Source organism: Aquarana catesbeiana, linkage group LG06 (genome assembly GCF_042186555.1).
Source record: "Aquarana catesbeiana isolate 2022-GZ linkage group LG06, ASM4218655v1, whole genome shotgun sequence".
Taxonomy (NCBI): Eukaryota; Metazoa; Chordata; class Amphibia; order Anura; family Ranidae; genus Aquarana; species Aquarana catesbeiana.
Window position 1 is genome coordinate 261,857,396 of NC_133329.1, and position 24,819 is coordinate 261,882,214.

General features: G+C 41.7%; 1 protein-coding gene across 3 annotated transcripts in view; it reads left to right on the forward strand.

Annotated features, from left to right (window-relative positions):
- CFLAR (CASP8 and FADD like apoptosis regulator) overlaps window positions 1-24,819 on the forward strand; it is a 74,215-nt gene that overhangs the window by 24,201 nt on the left and 25,195 nt on the right. For 2 of the 3 annotated variants that reach the window (XM_073633252.1, XM_073633253.1), the window contains exons 2-4: window positions 16,430-16,788; window positions 18,027-18,129; window positions 21,108-21,243. In XM_073633252.1, coding sequence (XP_073489353.1) covers window positions 16,430-16,788; window positions 18,027-18,129; window positions 21,108-21,243 — 598 coding nt within the window. Of the gene's footprint in view, window positions 1-11,671; window positions 11,787-16,429; window positions 16,789-18,026; window positions 18,130-21,107; window positions 21,244-24,819 lie in introns of those variants that run through there. The other variant, XM_073633254.1, reaches the window with a different exon arrangement.

Consider the following 24,819-nt stretch of genomic DNA (forward strand, 5'->3'; position numbering starts at 1 on the left):
CAAAACCATCCACTAATCCCCACATGTCAGGGTGCTAGGTGTTATCCTGAATTCTGAACTCTCCTTTCGGCCCCACATCCAATCACTTTCCAAAGCTTGCCGCCTCAACCTCCGCAACATCTCTAAACGACGTCCCTTTCTAACCAATGAAACCACAAAGCTCCTGATTCACTGGTTATCTCTCGCCTCGACTACTGCAACTCCCTCCTCATTGGCTTACCTTTAAATAGACTATCCCCCCTTCAGTCCATCATGAATGCTGCTGCCAGACTCATCCACCTTACAAACCGCTCAGTGTCTGCTACCCCTCTCTGCCAATCTCTCCATTGGCTGCCACTCGCCCAACTAATTAAATTCAAAGTATTAACAAGTTTACAAAGCCATCCACATCTCTGCCCCCAGCTACATCACTAGCCTAGTCTCAAAATACCAACCTAATTGCCCTCTCTGTTCCTCCCAAGACCCCTGCTCTCTAGCTCCCTCATCACCTCCTCCCATATCAGCCTTCAGGACTTCTCCCGAGCCTCATCCTCTGTAATTCCCTACCCCAATCTGTCAGACTGTCTCCAAATTTATCCACTTTTAGGCGATCCCTGGAAATTTTCCTCTTCAGAGAAGCCTATCCTGCCTCCATCCAACAACTACACTATTTTCTCCATTAGCTCATTCCCCACAGCTATTACCCTTTTGTATAACTTGACCCTCCCTCCTAGATCGTAAGCTCTAAGGAGCAGGGCTCTCTGATTCCTCCTGTATTGAATTGTATTGTACTTGTACTGTCTGCCCTAATGTTGTAAAGCGCTGCATAAACTGTCGGCGCTATATAAATCCTGTATAATAATAATAATTTGTTCCAGAAACATGCTTGTAATCCAAAACACTTGTATATCAAAGCATTTTTTTACAGGGTATAAAAGAGAAGAGAGGCACTTCTAAGTGTAGCAATAAGTTGCTAAATGTTGTACCTTCATTAAATGTAACCATATTGCTACACTTAGGCTCCTCTCTTCTTTTTTATACTCAGTTGTGACATGACGCTACTCTTATATCAAGACATTGCTTGTATATCAAGGCAAAATTTATTAAAACATTTTGCTTGTCTTGCAAAACACTCTCAAACCAAGGTTTTACTGTAGTTTGCTAGAAGACAAAGGTGCGTTAATGAGCTACACTATTGGGTGAAAGACCCGGGCTTTCCAGATCTCATTAATCAGCATTCCTTTCACATACATCTGTCCACAGAGTCACAAGCTGGCAGAGACCATCATGACATTCTTAATAATATCCTTTTGCATTACATAACAGAATATCTTCCTAAATCCTTGTAGCTCCCTTGAATGCCAGGGCCCATAGTCTAAAAGCAAGAGGCTAGCATTCAGTCCCTTCCAAAAGCCTCTGTCCCGGGTGAGTCTGTCACAGGGAGTGTGTCACCAAAAATTACATTTTTGTTGCATTGGATGACAAAAAATCTGACTTTGTATCTTAGTGCAGACTTCTGGAAAAATCAGTAAGCCAATCACAAAAGCAGGAAGTTGCATATCTGGTGGCATTTTGTACACTATCTGTGTACACAATGTCTCCAGGTTGCCATATTGAACTGCACTTTACAGAAAATTACAGCGCTATCGATTGAAAAGGAAAGGGAATTTTTAATAACATTCAATAACTATATGTCGCAATTGTGTATTCTGAATTTTTTTTTTTTTTTAATTTGCTATTTTTTCCCCACAAAATTGGAGTTGCCCTTTAAGTTTGTCCTCATGTTACATTGTTTTTGTAAATCTATAGGAGATTGTACAGGGTTTGTACAGTTTCTGGCCAGCCTAAAAGCTTAGAAATCCCTGCTGCTTGTTTACAATAGAAGCCTGGCAGAATACTAAGATCTGTTATCACAGAAAAAAAAGCTAAGATTTTAATGCCTGTTTTGTGATCTTGGAAAATCTACAATACTTATAGATACAAAGGTAAACGTGTGCTTGTTTTAAAGTGATATTATGGGTTGTTCTTTCTACGTAGAAGAACTGGGCACAGATTCACTTTAACTATCCTAAAGATAACCCCCCTGTAACAGGATATAGATCCTTCAGTATGTTGCTAGGAACCAGTGTATGCCCATCATTACAGTTTTCTCTGGTATCATTTAAGGTCCTAGTGGAGCTACAAGTTGGTGGATGGGTTTCCCTTTGGGGAAAGCAGGAGACTCCTTTTTTGGAGATGGGATAAAGAAGCGGATACATATGTGATTTGCCAGTACACTGAAAATTGTATCAAATGTCAAATGTTGATATTAGAGCTCTCCTCCTCGTAAGTATAACTTGCACCTTTAACCGCATAGTGACTGCCCACCGTAGATTTACCGCGACAGGGCGGCTGCTCTGCGCCAGATCACGTACCTGGTACGTGATCTGACAGTTCCAGGTCTAGGGCACGTGTGTACCCTGCCGGCGACCCACTCCCACTGTGATTGGCTCCCACTGTGTCCAATCAGCAGGTTCGGCGGACGCGATGTCCGCCAGAACCCTTCCGATCGTTCAGGAGAAAGGTAGACTGCCATTTTGCATATGTAAACAAGGCAGGTCACCGTTCTATAAGAGGGGAATGTGCTGATTCTGTAACGTGGATCTTTACATTTCCCCAGTTAAAGCACCCCCCCAACAGTTAGCAATTACTCCTAGGGAACACATTTAACCCTTTGTATGCCCCTGATGTTAACCCTTCCCCTACCAGTGTCAGTACAGTAACAGTGCATATTTTCTTAGCACTGATCACTGCATTGGTGTCACTGGTCCCCAAAAAGTGTCAGGTGTCCGATTTGTTCGCCGCAATATCGCAGTCCCATTATAAGTCGCTGATTGCTGCCACTACTAGTAAAATATTAAAAAAATCCCATAGTTTGTGGACGCTGTAACTATTGTGCAAACCAATCAATATATACGTAATAGGATTTTTTTAATCAAAAATATGTTGTAGAATACATATTGGCCTAAACTGATGAAGAAGTTTTATTTTTTTTAATATTTTTTTATTAGGAATGTTTTATAGCAGAAAGAAAAAATATTGTTTTTTTTTTTTTTCAAAATTGTCGGCCTTTTTTTGTTTATAGCACAAAAAATAAAAACCACAGAGGTGATCAAATGCCACCAAAAGAAAGCTCTATTTGTGGGAAGGACATACATTTTTTTCCTGTACAGCGTCACACGCCGGTGCAATTGAAAGATAAAATAACGGAAGGCCGTATTGCAAAAAATGGCCTGGTCATGAAGGGGGGTAAACCTTCTGGAGCTGAAGTGGTTAAAAACCCTTACAGACACCTAGTGAAAAGTGGCTACCATCAATTGATACACAGAGACAAAACAAATCTTCCTACATAGGTTGTACCTGATTATCTTTAGCCCTCTCTTCTCTACAGCCTTCCAAACATGCATTTTATACAGCATCTCCCAGCTCTGAAAAGCAGGGGGAGGGATCTGAAGTCTCACAATGCAGAGCTCAGGGAAGAGAGCTCTGAGCCCTGATTGGAGGGAAGGGGCACACCCCCTCCTCACAGTACACAGAGAACATGAGCAGCTGTGGCTGTCAGTCACAGGCTGTGTGCTGGAGCTCTCCATCTCCATCACCAATTATCTATTGGAGTCAGGGAAAAGCCATCAGATATGACTCATGCAGATAACAGAGGAATGCGGCAGTAGAGAGAAATCGCACTCAGTGCTTTTTATAAAGACATGTACACAGTATAGAAGGATAAGCTTTGTTCATATTTCATGTCTGATGTTCAAAGCACTTTAAGAATCTGTTGTTGATTACACTGTGAAAGAAGGCTGTGCTGCAGCATTGTTCATACCACTAAAGATTCCACTTTGTTGGATTTGTACCAATGCGGGAGATGGATTATGGTTTATTGCAAAGCCACAGCTTAAGTCTTAAACCTATTCTTTGACTGAGACTGACTAAAAAAAAACCTGTCCCTGACCACTTCCTAACTATGAATCTGTTTAGAGTGGAAATCTGTCTCGTCTTCAATAATAAATATGACTTTTGAAGATGCACTGGTCTGTAAACATGCATAGATTTTGCTGAAGATGACACAGCCGTATTTCCGACTAATTACGTCACTATAATTTACTTGATGAATGTCCTCCACTGAATTTGACTAGCTTCTGAATCTCATATCTGTCAAGCCAATCAAATACCTATAGAGTAATAAATACAGGAGCTAGTCAACAAAATATACAAACTTGAAAAAGAGAGACAAAATGAGTTTCTACTGATAAAACAAATTAAAAAAATGAAACCAGCCCTTTTTTTAATTCTATTTTAGAAAGCATTGTCTTTGGATTGGGTCGGTCTTCTTACAACACTCTATCTTCTTTTCATGAAGCACTGCTTACGCTTTTGGAAAATCCCTTTGTCACAATAGCTGAATGTACTGTAGTTTCCAATTTCTCATTAAACTTTTATGATAAATTCTACAGAAGTCATGACCTGGTGTACGACCTGGTGTAAGACTTTGCTAAAAACTTTAACTTATAGCAAAATCATTTTCTTTAGGGATTTTCCACATAATCACAAGTGCATTTGCCTTTTGCGAGTTCTTATGCCTTACTTCTCTTATTAGGATCACTGATTCACGAAGGATGGTAATATCAGGTTAGTTGGCTGTTAGTAGGGCACAGCCTTGCTTGATTTGTTAGACACGTCTTCTGGCTGAATCTGTGTATCTCCCAGTGCTTTGTATGCAACCCAAGCTTCTGTTTTGGTAAATATGATCATTTTTTTTCTTCTTTTCAGCTTAACTGATAAGTTCATTCTTCTAAATCAGTGGTCATCAACCCTGTCCTCAGGGCCCACTAACAGGCCAGGTTTTCAAGATAACTGAAATACATCACAGGCGATATCATTTGCTGCTCAGCGATTGCAGTATTCTAGTCTGCATCTCCCCAATGTAATACATAAAACCTGGCCTGTTAGTGGGCCTTGAGGACAGGGTTGATGACCATTGTTCTAAATCATCACCTGCAAATATCTCTGTGAAACTTCTAGATGCATTGAGAATGACAGTTCTATATTAAATGTGTGTATTTATTCTGCAAAATTTGAATCATGGTGTAGATATGCTGGCTATAACTGATACCAATTTGATTTTGCTTGATGTGAATTATACAGCCCGAATTACATGTATGAATAAAAAGGATGGCTTTATGTATGTACATGTATGAATAAAAAGGATGGTTTTCCTCTTGTGTATACTCCTTTTTTTCTGATCTATTTCAATTTTTTCTGATTGGTTCCTATTAGCAGCAACTTTTTTCCTCTAATTTTTATGGTCCATTCAAAGCAGCTGCATCCTAAAATGTAGCATTTTAACAGGCCCATTGTATAGTGCAGTGAGGGGCGTATTGCATTGTTTTTTTTTTTAACTTCCTTGAAGTGTGACAAATGTGTTTAGCATTGCATCATATTGCATTGTGGTATTAACAAGGCACATAAAAAACGATTTTTCTCTACGTGTCTTTGTGGTGATTGATCAGGTGCAGAGACGCAGGTGACTGAACAAGCCCTTAAAGTGTTACTAAACCCACAACAGTAAAATCAGTCTGTATATCCAGTAAAGCATGCATGTTATAGTCATTGTGGAACCTAAGGGGTTAATCCTCCGCATTGTGTAAAAAAGGCTGTTTGACCCTGTCTTTTCTGATCCTTCCCTTCTTTTACTGTCCCCAGTCCATCTCCTAATAGCACAGCGCCTTGGAGGCACTCTGCACATGCTTGGGTTGGTGTGTATTGCTAGAGAGATTTTTTTTTTCTTTTTGGGAGGGTGCATGTGATCAGCACAGGGCCAATCAGCATTGTCCAGGCAGAGGGTCAGGAGTCATGCAGCTTCACAGGACATTCAGGGAAGAACGAAACTCCTCCTACAAGCTTTAACCCATGCTCAGCCAGACACTGATAGAAGTCACAGGTCTGCTATATACCACTGTTGAGAAAAGGTATTTTAGCAGTTTAGATTTACTAAAATAATTGCATTTCCATGTTCTGTGTACTGTGGGAGACCAGATATAGTGATAAAAGGGTCCTGGGTTTAATATTACTTTAATGAGTCTTTTTGGATGCAATCCGAGTAGGGGGAACACCTCCCCACTCTCTCCTAGGTATATGCCACCTATAGAGTTTGTTAGACAGAAACAGTCAAAACACAAGTAATCAATGCTGGGCTTTCTCCTTAGAAAGCCCAGTATGCTCTTCAATCTCTGTGTCATGGAAGCACACCATGTTAGATGTTTTATGTATAAGATCCCTATTTCGTAAATAAGTAACAAAAAGATTTCAAATTTACTGTATATCGAAACTTATAAACCCTAATGTTAGTATTGTCCAATTAGTTTGCTTTTAACACGTGAAATGCAATTAGGAAACAAAGTCTACTATGAGCAGGGCTGCTTTTTTTTTAACCAGTTATTGCTTTTGCGATTCAGGCCACCCACTGGCTTGTTTCAGGTTAGCTGGAATTTCAGGGACACAATTTTGTATCGTTTGAAAGTGCACTGGATATTTCCAAGTCTGCAGTCTTCATACTGCAGTAGTGCTGAGGCCTTGGGCAAGGTTTTCTAATCTGCCAGGTTCCTTTGTCGGCTGATAGTGATCGTTCAGTGGTTTCTGAATTGTATGAGAAGATCTCTGATTTTATTTACTGCCTGCAGCTGCTTTTGTAAATCTGATGACACAAGAGGAACTGAGAGGTTTTTGTCCTGTGAGATGTGGGTAATGTGTTTATGTTTGGGTTTAAGGTGGAAACACTGAATTATGTATGTGTGTTTCATCACACTCTAATAATCAGTCATTGTATGAGAATCACAAAGATGAATAATTAGGGATTTTCACAACCCTAATACAGAGATTAGTAGTTAATGTCACCTTTCCTGGACTATCACATGCTGAGTAGGATGAATGTCCACACGTAGCTCCTAATTTTTTTTCCCCTAATTTTGCTACCACTGTACGGTTACTGGGACCCCACAAACAGTTTTTTTCTGAATGTTGTATTATTTGACACTGCATTGGGGGTTATCTTTTTTTAAGGAGAGCCTTAAATAATGTCCTGTTTGCATTAGCTAAAATTGTATTATTCCCAGTTTTCAGGGAATGCCATGGGATTTAATCCTTTGCTAGCTCTGTACTTCATTTCATGAATAAAATCTGAAGTTTCTTCCCCAAGCTTGGGCCAGATGGGCCCTTTTCCTCCTTTACCTATAATCCAAGTGTGTGCAGTTCCTGCCTAGGCTTCCACTTTTTATACATCCCTATAGAGAATGCAATAAAGGGTAACTGGCACCTGAATGTTGCAAACAAAACAATATTACTTTAAAAGATAAGTTCACCTTTACAAAAAAAAATAATAAATACAATTTTTTCTTCCAGGTAAAAAAATATGCATTTATTAGTTTTCTTGTTAGGAGTCTGTAAAGCATTGCACCCACGATCAGCAGATCGTGGGTGTAATGCCATAGTCCTGCGGACTGTCTTTGTAGTTGTCTGCCCATACCTCTGATAAGAGCAGGCAGTCACACTCTGACAGGAAGACTAGGTGAACTGCTAAAGTGCTCAACTGTGTCCTGGTAGTTCTTTGAGAACTATAAGGCGACAGCTGCAAACAGGGCCGTCTTAATAGCATCACGGGCCCCTGGGCAAAGTAATGCTCTGGGACCCCTACAATGGAGACAGTGCAGGTAAACAGACATCAAGTAGGTAGGAGGCAGACAAGCGGAGCTTCCCCTTTTGGGTGGAGCTCTGCATTAACTACACGAACAATTATTCTGCACAGCAAAGAAACAGTGGGAAAATACTACATACATAAAGTAACAAAGATGTCCTGTGCATAATAATATATCTGCTAGATTGATGCCTCCCAAGCACTATGGCCCCTCTACACCCCAGATATCCCCCTAGCACTCTGACCCCTCTACACCCCAGATATCCCCCCCCAGGACTCTGACCCCTCTACACCCCAGATAGCCCCCCAGCACTCTGACCCCTCTACATCCCATATATCCCCCCAACACTCTGACCCCTCTACACCCCTGATATCCCCCCAGCACTCTGACCCTTCTACACTCCAGATATCCCCCCCAGCACTCTGACCCCTCTACATCCCAGATATCCCCCCAGCACTCTGACCCTTCTACACTCCAGATATCCCCCCAGCACTCTGACCCTTCTACACTCCAGATATCCCCCCAGCACTCTGACCCCTCTACACTCCAGATATCCTCCCAGCACTATGACCCCTCTACACCCTAGATATTCCCCCCAGCACTGTAACCATATACCATAAGATACCCCTTGTATTGTGACCCCACTACACCCCTGATACCCCCTACACTGTGGCCTCTCTACATCCCTGATACCTCTAGCACTATAGCCACCCAAGCTACCCCAAGCATTGCTACCCCCTATACACCCCAGATCACCCCCTCAGCATTGTTTTCCCCCATACACACTTGATATCCCCCAGCACCATTATTCCATCCATGTAGTACCCCCTTTTCCAGTGGTGATACAGTGCATGTAAACTATTGGCTCTGTGCCCACCTCCAGCACTGCACTCACCTATACCAATCAACCAGGCAGAAGGAGGGGTGAAGGAGGGAGCATCCCTCCAGGCATTCCAAGCCTTTTGGTGCAAACAGTGCTGGACAGCTGGGCTCACCATGACACCATCCACAATGCTACTTCTGCAGGTGGGCTCTCAGTGCTGTCGAATCAGCAGATCCTACTCCAGCTCCTACCCCGCAGCCTTCGAGTCCCGAGCATTCAAGCTGCATGAGGTGGTGTCAGAGCATCACTGGCACTCCGGCCCTGCCCCTTCCTGCTGGCTGTGAAATAATAGGTATCATTCTGCACAGCACGGTGCACCGCTGAATGCCTGCCTCCCCTGTGTATCCATCACTCTCAGTGCCATCATGAGGCCCCCAATTTCGGGGCAGTGTGGGCTCAAGGACCAGCTGCTTTGGGGAAAGTGCAGGGGCCCCCCATGCAGCTGGGGCCCCTGGGCAGTGCCCAGGTGTGCCCTCTCATTAAGACAGCCCTGGCTGCAAAGACTGTCGGTACTTGTAGTTTTCACATTCACAGAACTCTGTGAATGAATGCCGCAGGTTTTTTTCTGTAGGTTGTGACAGCAAGTGGGGGAAAAGATCCCCCGCTTACTGTCAAAATGGGGGATTGGGGGGTGCAGAGACTGGTGCATCTGTAACATATGGGTGTAACACCCTGACTATGGGTGTAACATGTAACATTAAAAAACTTTATTGATCCTTCAATCATAAGAAAAATAATAATATGTAGGAGATTCTATTAATGCAGGACAGTCAGGACTCGACTGCTATAAGAAGATCTATGATTGATTTGGGTTATAAGTTACATTAACGTGGTTGTAAAATCTTACATATACCCAATGAAGTTAACAGCCTCAGATGATTTGATTTGAATTGAAGCAAATCCTCCTACATAGGTTTTACTTGTTTATCTGCAGTTTTATCTTCCCTTATGTCAGGGAACCCCGTCGCACTCCGCTTGAGTGCTTCCATCAGTACACTGCTTCCTCCAGTCTGGACCTTCAGATATCAGATATTACAGCCACATATTGTAACCAAGAACCAGGCGAGACTAGCTCAGTTACAAACTGGAACATGGAATGTTTCATTGGACAAGGATAGAGGCTTTTTTATACACTTGAAAAGTATGTCAGTCCCCCACATACACAATAACCCAAATATTTACCCAACACATCACACAATGGGTTAGATAACGAGGTAAGGCTGACTCCTGGCTACTCTCCCCTTCTCTAGCAACTACTATCTGACAGTGATATAATTAACACGCTAATTAATGCAGCACTTAAACCAGCCCAGGTGAACAGACTGCCCCGCAACAGGGGTAAAGCAGAGTACATTATACATTATCCTATGTATAAACACAGAACACCTTATTAAACAGACAATGGCAGGAGACCCTCAGCAACAGACTGTCTGGCATTGAGCTAACAACTTACAATACTCATTATTACAAGTATAAACACATCCCCCAACAGTTTGCTAGGAGACAAAGGTTTATTAATTAGCACAATTAACAATAGATGAAAGACCCTTCAGACTAGTAGACAACAGGAGACCCAGGGTTTTCCAGATCTTATTAATCAGCGTTCCTTTCACATCTGTCTACTGAGTCCCAAGCTGACAGAGACCATCATGGCCTCCTTAATAATGTCCTTTTGTATTACATAACAAAACATCTTCCTAAAATGCTTGTAGCGCCCTCAAATGTCAGGGCCCATAGTCAGTAGGCAAGAGGCTAGCATTCAGTCCCCTCCAAAAGCCTCTGTCCCGGGTGAGTCTATCACACCTACACCCCATTTAAAAGATCAGCAAAGTATTAAAATCTTTCATCATCTGTCAGAAGCACAGAAGAGAGAGCAGAGGGGCTGCAGTAACTGTGTATGAGAGCTGACTGGAGGAAAGGCACACAGCACAAGAACTGTGTTCTGAATGGACAAGCTGTCTGCTGAGCTCTACCCACCAGGGTTGCCAACCACCAGTAAATTTACTGACAGTTTGTAAAAATCTGGGATTTTTTTTTACAACTGCCAATAAATATCGGGGGCTGATCATTTCATGCTGTGTTGGCATTTTAAGTGCAAATCAAGCAAATTACTTTGTTTATAGGTATTGTTAGTGATTACATATCATGTTTATACTGTTTAAATATTCACTTTGTTAGTTTTCAATAGGAGTTCTGTAATTTATCTGGTTGCCAGTAAAACTGGTGCTCCGCCAGTAAATTTCCCATGTTTTGTCAGTAAAAAATGCTGCGGGAGGTTGGCAACCCTGCTCCCCACACTTTTGTATAGTTGAGTTTCTGTTTGTATATGGCTCATAAATTATACTACTATCATCTGGCCTTACATTCTCTGCAAGGTGCCATGTTTCTTACTCATAGGTGTGTCGCGCTCACATGTCATAGTATTTCATAGTCACATGGCCATGATAAACATTTTGTTCACAATTCACAATTTTTTTCCTAGTATTGGCAGTGTGTTGGTACTACATCTATCCTGTCTTGTCATACTGTATGTACAGTGAGGGGAAAAAAGTATTTGATCCCCTGCTGATTTTGTACGTTTGCCCACTGACAAAGAAATGATCAGTCTATAATTTGAATGGTAGGTTTATTTTAAGAGTGAGAGACAGAATAACAACAAAAATATCCAGAAAAACACATTTCAAAAAAGACAAGTCTGGAAGGACCTTTCCTTTCACACAAGGTTCTGTCCTTGTAAATGAAAGCACAGAGAAAATGATAACAACACATTGCACCTCCTTCCATCCTTTCCATAGATAAATCATGGAGCTGTCCTTTATGGTTTTCCTACTATCAATAATATCAGAAGACCCTGGGAAATGAATTTGCTCTTTATCTCAGAGCATATATCGTGGCAAGATTTAGAAATGTATGAATGTATTAATTTCTTTCTGAAATGATATGGTTAAACATGGCTCGGGAGAAGAGTTTGTATGAGTTGTAAACCCCCATTACCAAAGCATATGATGTAATGGAGTTTTTTTTTTTTTTACATTTGATAGTTCTTTCGCTTTCATTTCCAAAGTACATTTGCATTTCGATGTAGGCGTACGTACGTGTATACCATCTTGTGAATTTAAAAGGATAATAATTCAGTAAGGAATAGCTAATGCTTTCTATGCGAAGAAGAATGTGCCCAGCAGAATATATAGGAGGTGAGTATTTAAGACACTATTTTGAAATTATAACCGAAGAAAAGGCATGAAACCCTGATTGTAAAGCTGTATTGCTTGATAACATTAGGAAAAATGACTTTAGAGAAAAAGGCATTTCAGTTGGTGAACAGTCATTTGACAGCGATTTATAACTTAGCTGCTGAGCAATTGCCTTTTCTGCAACATTTGGAAGCAGCTTTAGTATCTCCATGGATGCACTTTATTCATTGTCGTCACTGGAGAAAATAATCAGAAAGATTTGTAGGTGCTACAAATCTCTGCCGAAAAGTTGCTGGTGTAACATGGTCCTAATTACTTACAGGTTGGATGTCATTTTGATTTGTAGAAGATGTTCTCTGTGGTTCACATAGCAGATTGCAGTAGCTGTTTCTCCAGGTTATAAAAACGATAGAATTTGTGGGACTCTTTTCCTTTACTCTTTCATTTTTATACTATTTGGTGCTGATATTTCCCTTTTAGTTTTACCTGGCCAAATATTGTGGAACACTGTGAGGTTTTATTATTTTTTTTGTAATAAATATACACTGATAGAGCTACAGTTATGGTTAAACAAGCTAATAATTTATATTTGATATTTATTTACTCAGGAAAAATACCAAGAATTGATGTTAATAGTTGTGCCTGGGTACCAAATTGATTGTAACATTTTCTAGGTAAAATTGTAGGGTGTTACATTTGTAGTTTTATTGATGCTAAACATAATTCAAATGTTATTTTTTTTAATGCATGTTAGCAAAAGAACTTTGGTTTTCATTCAAACAATTACCACACGTTAGCAGACAAAGTGCAGTATATTGTGGTGCCATTCATTTTGAAAGGCACCACAGCACACAGTTATTTGCTGTTAATTTCTAATGGCACCCCAGCACAATGTTACAACAGCCTGCATTACACTCGCACTGAAGCGCACAACGCGCATACAGTGGGTTGGGTGCATTTAGTTAAAAAAAGGGTCATGTCTGTTCCTCGTCCGTTAAGGTAGTGCATCTTAGCGCATGATATTGCATTGCATTTAACCATTAAAATGGAACTGTGGTCTGTCACTGTGCTATTCATTATGAATGGAACCCCAGAGCCCTATTACAGTAAATAGTATTGCACCCACAGCGAAGTGCACCACAAAGCACATGGCATGCTTGTGGTGTACTGCATTAACAAAAGGTCAATGGGTCATGTCTGTTTTTTTGTTTTTTTTAAGCCTTCATTAATGCAGCACACTTTAAAGTGGTCATAAAGGCTAAAGGGTTTTTACCTTCAAGTGGATGTAAACCCGAAAAAAATTTTATTTTTTATATCATACTGTAGAGTATAAGATTTCCTATCATTTAAGCCCAGTCTTGCCACACAGAGTTAATCCAGCTCTGAGCAATCCTCTTTTATTGTTCAGTGAGAAAAATCTTGACAAACTGAGAAAAACTTTGTCAAATCCTCCCCCTTGCTGTGAGTGACAGCCTAAGACACAGGCATGATTTTTTAATTCCCTCCCCCACTCCTTTCTTCAGCACCTCTGCAAGGATTGGCTGTTCCACACCTCAGCATGATTGGGCATTCTGAAGTCATGTGGTTACTTTCCTGTCTTTTCACTGGATGTTAGAGATCATAGCAGAAGTTCAGTGTAAGAAATACACAGGAGAAAATGCATATTGACAAGGGGAGTGTAGAGGTGGGCGGGGAGTCTACTGACATCACGACTCCACCCACCGAGCTCCAGACAACAGACCCGCCCATAGAATCTTTAGTTTTTTGGGTCTCATAACAGACAGAGGGGAGACATTTGATAGGTAAAGATACATGCAGGAGGCATGTATATCCTTATAGATAACCCCTATGGCAGTAGTTTAGAAAGGATGACATTGGGTTTACATCCACTTTAAAGTGTCATTAAACCCAGGCTATGAAAAACTCCCATTACATGCTATATAACAGATTGTGCATACTCACAAAGCCACTAAATTTGTTTTGTGTAGATTGAAATATACTTGGTTCATCCTGACCTTCAGTTGACCCTCCCATCTTCTCTGTCTCCCCTATGCAGCCTGAGATTGTGTAGACCAGCTGTTGTCTACTGAGCATGCTCCATTTCAGTTCCCTTCTAAGCGCTTTTTTTCCTACAGTTTCTTATCTGTGCAGCCCAAATAACCATAGAGTCACAAATGTGGGCACGTATACACAGTGGTAAATGACATTACCCTCCCTCCCTGCTCCTCCATGTCCTTCTATTTTTAAACACCATGGGGGTGGGATATATTAAGGCTGGTTGATTACATTAACAATGAAACTTACAAATAAAGCTTAGTTTTAATATGAATCAGGGTGGATTTGATTTAAATCAAGTCGATTTAAATCAAGCCTTTTTACTAGTGATTTAAATCAACTTGATTTTAAATCATAATTTTTAAAGAGCAACTGTTATCTCTGTCCCGCAGTGGCTCCTTCTATGATCCGCTGTTGACTCACCATCAGTCCCATTCACTTTAATGGGACGGCTGGTGATGCGGCAGTGACACAACAAGGTGAGGGACGTGGCGGCAGCAGGTGAGTGGATGCCCACGAACATGCGCTGCCATGATGGATCTGAAATGACAGGTGCTCTTTAAATGTAAGGGCTTATTCTTGCTGGTAGTTAGAATCTTTAATATTTGCAAACAAAATGAAGGTTTCCTATATATAATAATAAGCTGTCAGGTTAGTAAAACAGCGATATCAGAAACGATTCATACAGTTTGTAGTGTACATAGATTTGCAAAACAATGGGATAAAGGAATATTCTTGAACTTTGATTTATCTCACGGTTACTGTGAAATTGTGTGAATGCATCAATGCAGTGCATGTTATCTCAGCTTGCAGAGCTTGGATTCAGTAAATTAGTTTACCAAAAATGTAAATATTGCAGAATATACAGCCTCATGCTACATAACTAAGCTCCATTTCATGCTGAATAAACTAAATTATTAATGTATCTTAAATAGAAAACTATCTTTAGGTAGATCTTTGCTCCAAAAGCATTTTATTAAAATAAGTTTGATTAAAAAAAAAAAAAAAATCTATTTTAAATAAAAAAAATATGATTTAAATTAACAAAAAAATTTTTTTTTTTTTTTAAATCATTGATTTTTATTCACAATGATATGAATCAGTATGAAAGTGATTGTAAAGTCTTGTATTTTTTTTTTTTTTTTTTTTAAATAGCAAACATGTTATACTTACCTCCTCTGTGCAGTTGGATTTGCACAGAGCAGCCCAGATCCTCCTCTTCTCAGGTCCCTCTTTGCTGCTTCTGGCCCCTCCCTCCTGACGAGTGGCCCCATAGCTCAGCAGCTTACTATGGAGGCATCTGAGCCAAGCTGCAGCTCCGTGTGTCCATTCAGACACGCAGCTGCCGTTCGGCCCCACCCCTTCTCTCCCCTGATTGGCTAAACGACTTTGACAGCCGCGGGAGCCAATGGTGCCATGGCTGTGCCCCAGCCAATCAGGAAGAGAGTCCTGGACGGCCGAGGGAATCGTTGACATCTCTGGAGAGAGATGGGGCTCAGGGTAAGTATTAGGGGGTGCTGGGGTGGCTGCTGTACACAGAAGGTTTTTTTATCTTAATGCATTTAATGTATTAGGATAAAAAACCTTCTGCCTTTACAACCACTTTAATTATATCAAATGTAATTGTTAAGACCTGTAAAGTTAAAAAAGAGCCTTGGATGCAGATGCCGTCTGAACAAAATAGAACTGCGCCCGAACCCACCCACTTGTGACACTAGCGAATTAATATTCGCTATTGGTTTCCAGCTTCTCCTCCCGGCCAATCAGGACAGAAGGCAGGAGGAGAAGCTGGAGAAACCACGGCGCCATTACCCTGGAAGGGTGAGTGCGGACTTGGGGGGGGGGGGGTTTGTTTGCCACCGCCCCCCCCCCCCAAATAGTTTAGCACCAGCCGCCACTGCAGTGCAATGTCTGCTGTGATCACAAAAAGTTTGCTCCTCACAAGAGCTTTTAGGGTTATTGACCTGATTTGGAGATCTGTCAGTGTGTGGTGCTATATTTTATTTATTATTTATTTCAGGTACTTATATAGCGCTGTCAATTTACGCAGCGCTTTACATATACATTGTACATTCACATCAGTCCCTACCCTCAAGGAGCTTACAATCTAAGGTCCCTAACTCACATTCATACATACTAGGGACAATTTAGACAGGATCCAATTAACCTACCAGCATGTCTTTGGAGTGTGGGAGGAAACTGGAGTACCCGGAGGAAACCCATGCAGGCACAGGGAGAACATGCAAACTCCAGGCAGGTAGTGTCATGGTTGGGATTCGAACCAGCGACCCTTCTTACTGCTAGGCGAGAGTGCTAGTGTTCTAAGTGCATCTTAGGTTTTATTCGATTTTATTATATGTTTTTTAGTATATGTATGAATATTGTCAGTTTGGGTTATTGGTCAATTGCGGGATTGTATGCTTTGCAGCTTCTGTTGTAGGAGTTCTACCTTAGATGTCTGTTTTCAGGAAATAAAAGTAATAAATAAAAAAACCTGTCATTTCACCCGTTTGTGTATATAGGATTTGATGTCATACAAAAATCTGGTATCTCTCCATTTACTTTTTTCTACTCTGCTTTTTCTATAGCTTGCCCCAAATGAAAGATTTTTCCATAAAAGGACACCTTATCTTCTACATGTTGACTCTTCTGTGCAGCAGATTACTGTGATGAGCATTCATTGTGTTTCTAGTGCAACACTTCTACAGATCGAGGAAGAGTTGGAAGCAGAGGAGCGAGACATGATATTGTTTGCTTGTCGAGACATCACAACTCAGACAAATGTTCGGGAGCTGTTATGTGAATTAAATGAAAAATTTGTACATGGAATAGTAGAAGTGTTACGGCTGGTGAAAAGATTTGATCTTCTAAAAAAATACCTACACATGACAAAAATTGAAGCTGAACAAATGATAATGAAACAAAAGAGAATAGTTTCAGATTACAGGTAAATATTTTCTGTTGCCCTATTTTGAAATGGCATTTTTTAAGCAAACGTATTTTCAGCATTGTATTTTGTATAATTGTTTGTTACCCCAACATCTTATATTACTAATATGTGTATGTTGTACTATGTACTTATGTTAAAAAGTATCATGTTCTCTTTGTATTGCTTGCTCTGTGTGAAATACCTGGTGATCCTGCCAGCCCCTCCTGCTTTCCTATTCCAAACTGACCACGCTAGGCATGAGAGCACATCCATCCCAGGACGGTCAGTTTTCAGGCTATGCTGGGAGCACAGCCTGCCTATCCTCCAATGGTCAAGACTTGAGCTGACACGCTCCTTGCACAGCTCTTTACTGAGAAGATCCGTGTATTGCTCTTTCTCGGCCTCTTGCTGACACGTCCCCCATCCTCAAAGTCTCCACCCCCACCTCTACAATCCTCTAATGCAGCTGAGAACAGAGGTTATGTGATCACTTAAAAAAAAAAAAAACATTGCATCTCTATTTTAAACTGAATAAGTTTACATATACCTTAAAGTAGAATTCCTGCCTAACACCAACTGTGTTTAAAAATGTTCCCTACCCCCTCCTGCTACCTATGCTGCCTAACCTGTGTAAAAATATATGTATATTTACCTGTCTTCAGCCCTCTACGGTCCAGTCACATGATCCGCAGCTCACGTCTGGCTCGATGTCTATTTACTTTGAAAGTTGACCAAGCTAAACCAAGAATTAAAGTGTTTGTTACCCCAACACTTCATATTCCTGATATTTGCCTGCTGTACTGTGTACTTGTATAAGAAAGTATCCTGTTCTCTTTGTATTGCTTCCTTTGTGTGAAATCCCCTGCTAGTCCCCATGCTTACCTATTAAAAACTGACCACACTAAGCAGGAGAGCACACTTTGATCAGTTCTCTAGCTAAGTTGGGAACTCGGTGTGCTATACTCCAATGATCGGACGTGTCCTGACACGCCCCCCCTGCACAGCCATTCACTGGGATGCTTAGCGTGCTGCTGCTTCTCCTCCCCCAGTTCCTATGCAGCTGAGGATAGAGGGAATGTGATCACTTATAAAAAAAGGGAAAAAAGATCTTTATAATGTTTTTTATATCTATAAAAAAATGTTTTGCCTTTCATTTCTATTTTAAACTGAATGGGTTGTTTTACAAGATGATCGTTTACAATCACTTTAAGAAATATATATGAATGATTTACAAGTTTTTTTTCTTACCTTTGCAGTTCTCTATTGGTAGACATCAATGGAGATTTGGAGGAAGAAGATTTGAAATCATTTTTGTTTTTGTTAAAAAATCAGCTAAGGAATATTGGAAACATCAAAAAGGCATGTATACTAACTACAGTGCTATTCTACAGTATAGACATTATATTCACTGGAGCATCCAGTTGACTTGAATGATTCATAAATGTTAAAACTGATGTGAATATATAGTAATTACATCACTTGACCTGTGTTGTCACAGGAAAGACTTTAAAACTTCCTTCAAAGCTGATCAGCTTTTTTGAGTCAACAAAAAACCGCACACGTCTCATCATGAGCATGAGGGCAGTGTGTAATCCTATTGCCAGCTGAGCACTCCTTGATGCCTGGAAGAAACACATTTGTTGGCTAAAAAGAACAATACACATAAGTCCCCAGAGAAGCCCCTTTTGTTGTGCTGCACTTAAAGTATTACTAACCCCACAACAGTAAAATCTGTCTGTATATGCAGCATAGCATGTTTGTTATACTCACTGTGGAACTTAAAGGGTTAATCCTCTGCATTGTGTAAAAAGGCTGTTTTATCCTATATGCATAGATCCTTCCCTCCTGCATTGTCTATCTGGGGAAAGCCAGCTAACACAGGCAGGGTAGCCAACCCGCACATGCTCAGTTGTGTCTTTTATGCTGGAAAGAACAATTACTTGTTCTCAGAGATAGCCAGGTCACATGATATTGGCATCACACATGTGGGGTGTCTACAGGCTGCAGTGGAAATCTCCTCCTACCTGAACTCTCAGCACTGGAGAAACTGTGCAGTTTATTATGTGACCGTGGTATACAGATAATCCAAAAAGGTATATAGTGGCAATATTTTAATGTAAAAAGATTTAGAAGCTGTGGGCACTGTGGGGGGGCGGATGAGCTATTTTCATATTACTGGGTTTAGTAACACTTTAAGTGAAATATGGAGTGCAGCGCCTGACCAGAGTGCTTTTACACTGGCCATTGTATAATTTGGACAACTGTGTAGGGAATTAACTGAGAGTGGTGCAGGCTTTTTACTTGTGCCACTCTTCTAAAGTCCTGAGCCAAATTAACAAAAGTGTGGGAAGCCCCCTTGTTATTATAAGCCATATATTCCATGTTTTATGTGGTGTATGCAACAGGCACAGCACAGGGCAGTTCAGCTGCATGCTCTGGATCTCTCTGCCTGCCTCTCCCTGCTCAGCTGAGAGTAGGAGGTAGGAGGAAGTCTGTTAACTCTGCAGGCTCTGCTCATGTAGTGTAATAGCTGCATGAGCAGAAAGAGGGATGTCAGCGGTCTGCGGACAACTCACATCCCGCATTCCAGGTCCCACTTAAAACGGCTGAGATCTTAATTAATTTGGTGCAAAACCCACTCCAATTTCTTTTCTATTCTGAAAAGGAAACTGACCTGAATTACACAGATAGACCTAATGAAGAAAAAAGCATTCAAGAGGTGCTGGGGCTTTGATCAAAACAAACATACAAAGTAGTGGAGGGCAATACCATTCAGAGAGCTCACTGGTTCAGGTTAGGCTGCTCACAACAGACAAGGCTACCCTCCAGTGGGTACCACAGCAGGTTACCAGAAAAAAAAAACATGCACTAATGGTAGGGAGCATCAGACCAAAGGATGAAAGAGTCCAAATTAATTTATTCGTTTATAAACGGGGGGGGGGGAAGTGGGACAGATGGGGGGCAGTGGGTTAGGAGGGGAAGTGGGACAGGAGGGGGAAGTGTCACATGAAAAGAGCAGTGTGACAGAATGGAGCAGCTGGATGAAAGGGGGCAGCAGGACAGGCGGGGCAGCGGAACTAGAGGGGGAAGTGTCATGGGAGGAGGTCAGTGGGACAGGAGGGGGGCAGCAGGACAGGAGGGGGAAGTGTCATGGAAGGGGGGCAGCAGGACAGGTGGGGGCAGCAGGAAAAATGGGAGGGGCAGCACCACAGATTAGAGGCAGTGTTTCAGGTGGGGGACAGTGGGGTACGTGAGAGGCAGTGTCACAGGTGGGGGACAGTGGGGCAGGTGAGAGGCAGTGTCACAGGTGGGGGGCAGCAGGACAGGTGGGAGGCAGTGTCACAGGTGGGGGGCTGCGGGACAAGTGGAAGGCAGTGTGACAGGTGGGGGACAGCGGGACAGCAGGTGAAAGGCAGTGGGACAGGTGGGATGCAGTGTCACAGGTGGGGGGCAGCGGGACAGGTAGGAGGCAATGTCACAGGTGGGGGGCAGTGGGACAGGTGGGAGCTTGTGTCACAGGTGGGAGGCAGTGCCACACACACCTAGGGAAGCACCAGTCCTCCCAGCTCTCCCCTGTCCAGTAGTGCCAAGGGTGGTAGCTGAGCCTGTGTCTCATCTCCACCAGGATTTCTGGCAGCAGCTGCAAGAAAGAGTGGGGGGGTGGCTTTTCCATCCTGACCTCCTTTTGCATGGGGTCCTCCGCTGGCACCAACTGACCTCACCCACCCCGCACAGGCCGGCGCACACTGGTACCTGACCGGAGCCTGCCTGACTGTGACAGCGGTCCCCGACCTGCATGCACAAAAGAGGGGGGCCTCCTCCACCCGACCTCCTCCTCCTCCATGGGGCCCTCCGATCTGCACACACAAGAGCGGGGAGGGGCCCCTCCCCCTTGATGTCCTCCTCCCATAGGGCCCTCTGACCAGGCACCTGACCTCACACCACCCCGCACAGTACCCGATAGCGGGCCCCCACCTGCACACATGTGTGATCCGCCCACCTCTCCACCCTCCCCTGCATCCTGGCAGCCAGTGCGGTCTGGTGGCAGTGGCCCCGTGTTAAAGATGGCCTGGGTTGTGATCCGTGGTCCAGGCCCCTCGGATGCTTGCGCCCCTTACTTGTGTACCGGCTGTACTCCCCCTGATGGCGGCCCTGGGTGCAGTTAAAAATAAACATATGACACATTACTTTGTTTATACCTTTCTGCCATCAGTGGAAGTGAATGTCTGTCTGCACATTACACAGCCCTGGCCACTAGGGTCTTATTGAGCACCACCATTTGATTTGATGAAGAAAATAAATATTATTTGCTAAACAGATTGTTATTATTCCCACAGACTTTTCTGAGTCTTGTAATTGATCTGGAAAAAAATAACTTAATATCACCAGAGAACTTGGACTTGTTAGAGCGGAGTTTCCAAACAATTCACAGGGTAGACCTGAAAAACAAAATCCATAAGTTCAAACAAAAAGGTAAGAGACTGTATAAAGGTTGCCTTTTTTCTCTTGTTCAATCATTATTAGAAAGTATTCAAGAAGAAAATAATATAAAGGTTGCATAATCAGATCTCATAATCAGGTACGTCAAGTTTTCATACAAACATTACAGTCAGAAAGGCAGTGGTTAGTACTTTAGATGTATGAACAATGATGATAATGTCACAAGATGCAACTGAGGAGCTAAGGGAGAAGAGTTTTGAAGGGAAACTCAGAAGTTATGGAAGGGGTAAGGCAAGGACTAAGATTCTTAGGTAAAGGAGAGGGAGTAAGGTCTGGCCAGGGAAGATTCTCAGTCATTATGTGTTGCGGGTAACATACATCATAATTCAAGGAGGTGATACTCAGAATTGGCTGGTAAAAAATTAGTAGCCCACGATTCTCAGACCTTGTAGAACTTTGGCATAGAGCATTAAAACTTAGCCGTTAATTTATCATTAAGTAATGAAGACTTCCATCAAGTACAAGTTTCTGATAGCCATGCTTTTTTGCTATTGTCTGTTTTACAGCTATCAAAGAGTCACGGGTATAAATGAATGCTTGGAAATACCGGGGTTTCCTGTTTAGGAGTGCTTTGTATGGGTTAATAGGGAGCTAGAATAGATTGTGTAGGATTCTATATATCTGCGAACAGTCTTTGGACAACAGGTCATGTCCACAAGGTGTGCTTATGTACGAACAGTTGCAAAAGCAAGTAGAAGGATTGCCAGGGGTCACATGTGCTAGCCGATTAGATACAGTATACCACTGAAGCAGCACTTTATAATTTGTTTTTATCGCTAAAACATTATGGGAACATGATTTGGTGGTGTCCCAGATATGGGTCCACCATTGTTCCAGCTCTGTGCCTAGGTCCTGTTCCCTTTTCCGTACATAATTCGGGGGCGTAGGAGTATATTTAGATATATGAATGCCATATATAGTTGTGTGAAAAAGTATTTGCCCCTTCCTGATTTATTTTTTTTATTTTTTGCATATTTCTCACACTTACATGATTCAGATCATCAAACACATTTTAATATTACACAAAGATAACCAAAGTCAATCCAAGATGCAGTTTTTAAATTATTATTTCATTTATTAAGGGGAAAAAGCTGTTCAAACCTGCCTGGCCCTATGTGAAAAAGTAATTGCCCCCTCCCATGCTGAATCATGAATGAACTGTGATTAAAATTTCAGTGTTCTAGAGCCTTGGTAGAATATACCCTTTTACATCTCAGCATAATACATTTTTCAGGAATAACTATGAACCACTTCAGGATAATTGTTTGATCAAGGCGAACTCAACTTTGTAATAAAAATAGACAGCAAAATATGATATAATGTTAAGGAAAAAAATGACTTTGCCTGAAAATTATGGTATGTCTCCAAATGAATTTCTAAGGAAGTTTTAGTATGTTGGCCCAAAGAGAGCTGGAGGTTCGGAAGATCTAGAATTCTATAGGAACACATAACAAGGATGACTTTCACAGGGGTTTTAACCCTTCCCACTCTACAAAAGAAAAAGCCTTTTTGTCTGTATTGCTGAAAATATTTACTCTTATTTCCTGTCTGGTGAAACTGTTGCCACTGGGACTGTAAGGCTGCATTCACACTTCAGAGTTTTGAATTGCGGGCAGATATGCCACGATTCTGCCCACAATTTGAAAGCACCGATGTGTGAATCACAAATCAGAGGACTCACATTTGAGATGCCATTTATTTGAATGACACCTAAAATTGCGGTGCAGGTCTGCCACGATTGTTGTGCGGCAACCCGCATCGCGGGAAGCATGGCGCCCAACAAAAGTTCAGGAGCTACTTTTGGGCGACATGCTTCCTGCGATGTGGGTTGCTGCGATTGCATCGACCATTTATCACGTGACAATCGCGGCAGACCTGCACCGTGATTTTAGTTGTCATTCAAATGAATGGCATCTCAAGTTTGAGTCCTACGATTTGTCATTCGCACATCAGCGCTTTCAAAGCGTGATGGTCTGGGGCTGCTTTGCAGCTTCAGGACCTGGACAACTTACCATAATTGATGGCACCATGAATTCTGAGCTCTACCCAAAAAATCCTAAAGGAAAATGTCCGGCCATCAGTTCGTGACCTCAAGCTCAAGTGCACTTGGGTTATGCAGCAGGACACTGATCCAAAACACAACAGCAAGTCCACCTCCAAATGGTTCAAACAAAGCAAAATTTAGGTTTTGGAGTGGCCTAGTCAAAGCCCGGACTTAAATCCAATTGAGATGCTGTATCATGACTAAAACAGGCCATTCGTGTTGGAAAACCTTCCAATGTGGCTGAATTAAAACAATTCTGCAAAGAAGAGTGGGACAAAATTGCTCCACAGCAATGTCAAAGACTCATTGCCAGTTATCGCAAACGCTTGATTGTAGTTGTTGCCGCCAAGGGTGGCACAACCAGTTATTAGGTTTAAGGGTCAATTACTTTTTCACATAAAGCCATGCAGGTTTGGACAGCTTTTTGCCTTAATAAATGAAACCATCATTTAAAAACTGCATTTTGTATTTACTAGGGTTATCTTTGTGTAATAATAAAATTATTTTGACTATCTGAGTCATTTGTAAAGCACTGCGCAAACTGTTGGCGCTATATAAATCCTGTATAATAATAATAATTTAAGTGTGACAAAAATGCCAAAAAAATCAGAAAGGGGGCAAATACTTTTTCACACAACTGTAGAAGAGAAATCAGCCCTGGGGAATGTGGTTCGTCCTTGCTCTTCTATTCAAGTGAAGCAAATGATAATCTCTCACTGACTAAATAGACAGTCATTAAAACATAATGTTTGACCTGGAAGTAACTGAACAACTCGGGCAAGTGGTATATTTTTAGAGCTCGACGAATGACTTCACGTTTTTTGGATTAAGCAGAGTATGAAATCAAGTTGTTTTGAGTTGATTGAGCATCTAAAAGCGCTTAATAGTAAATTAAGGGTTGCGGATAATTGATAGAAGGGGTAAATGTGGGAATATCAGACCACCAAAGTATTTGAGGTCATCCCATACTTTAGGGGAATGTTGGGTGATAGGATTGGAGGATAGTTCCGATTTCATGGATGTAGATACAACAAACTGCGTATAGATAATGTGAGATAATAATTGGCCTCTATGGTGACCCAGAGTCTCAGATATGTCTTGAGTTGAGTTGAGCAAGTCATGTGGCATGGCAGTATCTCAAAAGGTTTGGGACCCTTAGGCCTCCGTTAGGTCAAGAGTTGCCTTTTTTGATTATGACATCTTTGTCATAGGGGCAGAAAATTAGGGGAAATATATCTCACAGGGACAAAAATATGTCCTTGTTGAAGATTTGTTCTCACTTCCTTTTCCAAGAACAGCAATGTGAGCAGGACAGGAAGTGAGTGTAAACCCTTTCCAGCAGAGTTTATGGGCAGGTGTACACAACTGTTTCAAAGCAAGCCTATTTAATGTGGAAACACAGTGAGTATTGACGGTGCAGTAATACATTGTAACCTGTTAGACTTTTTGATAGTGATAAAAGTAAAAGGTATAATATAATTAGTTTGTATAGATTATCGCACTGT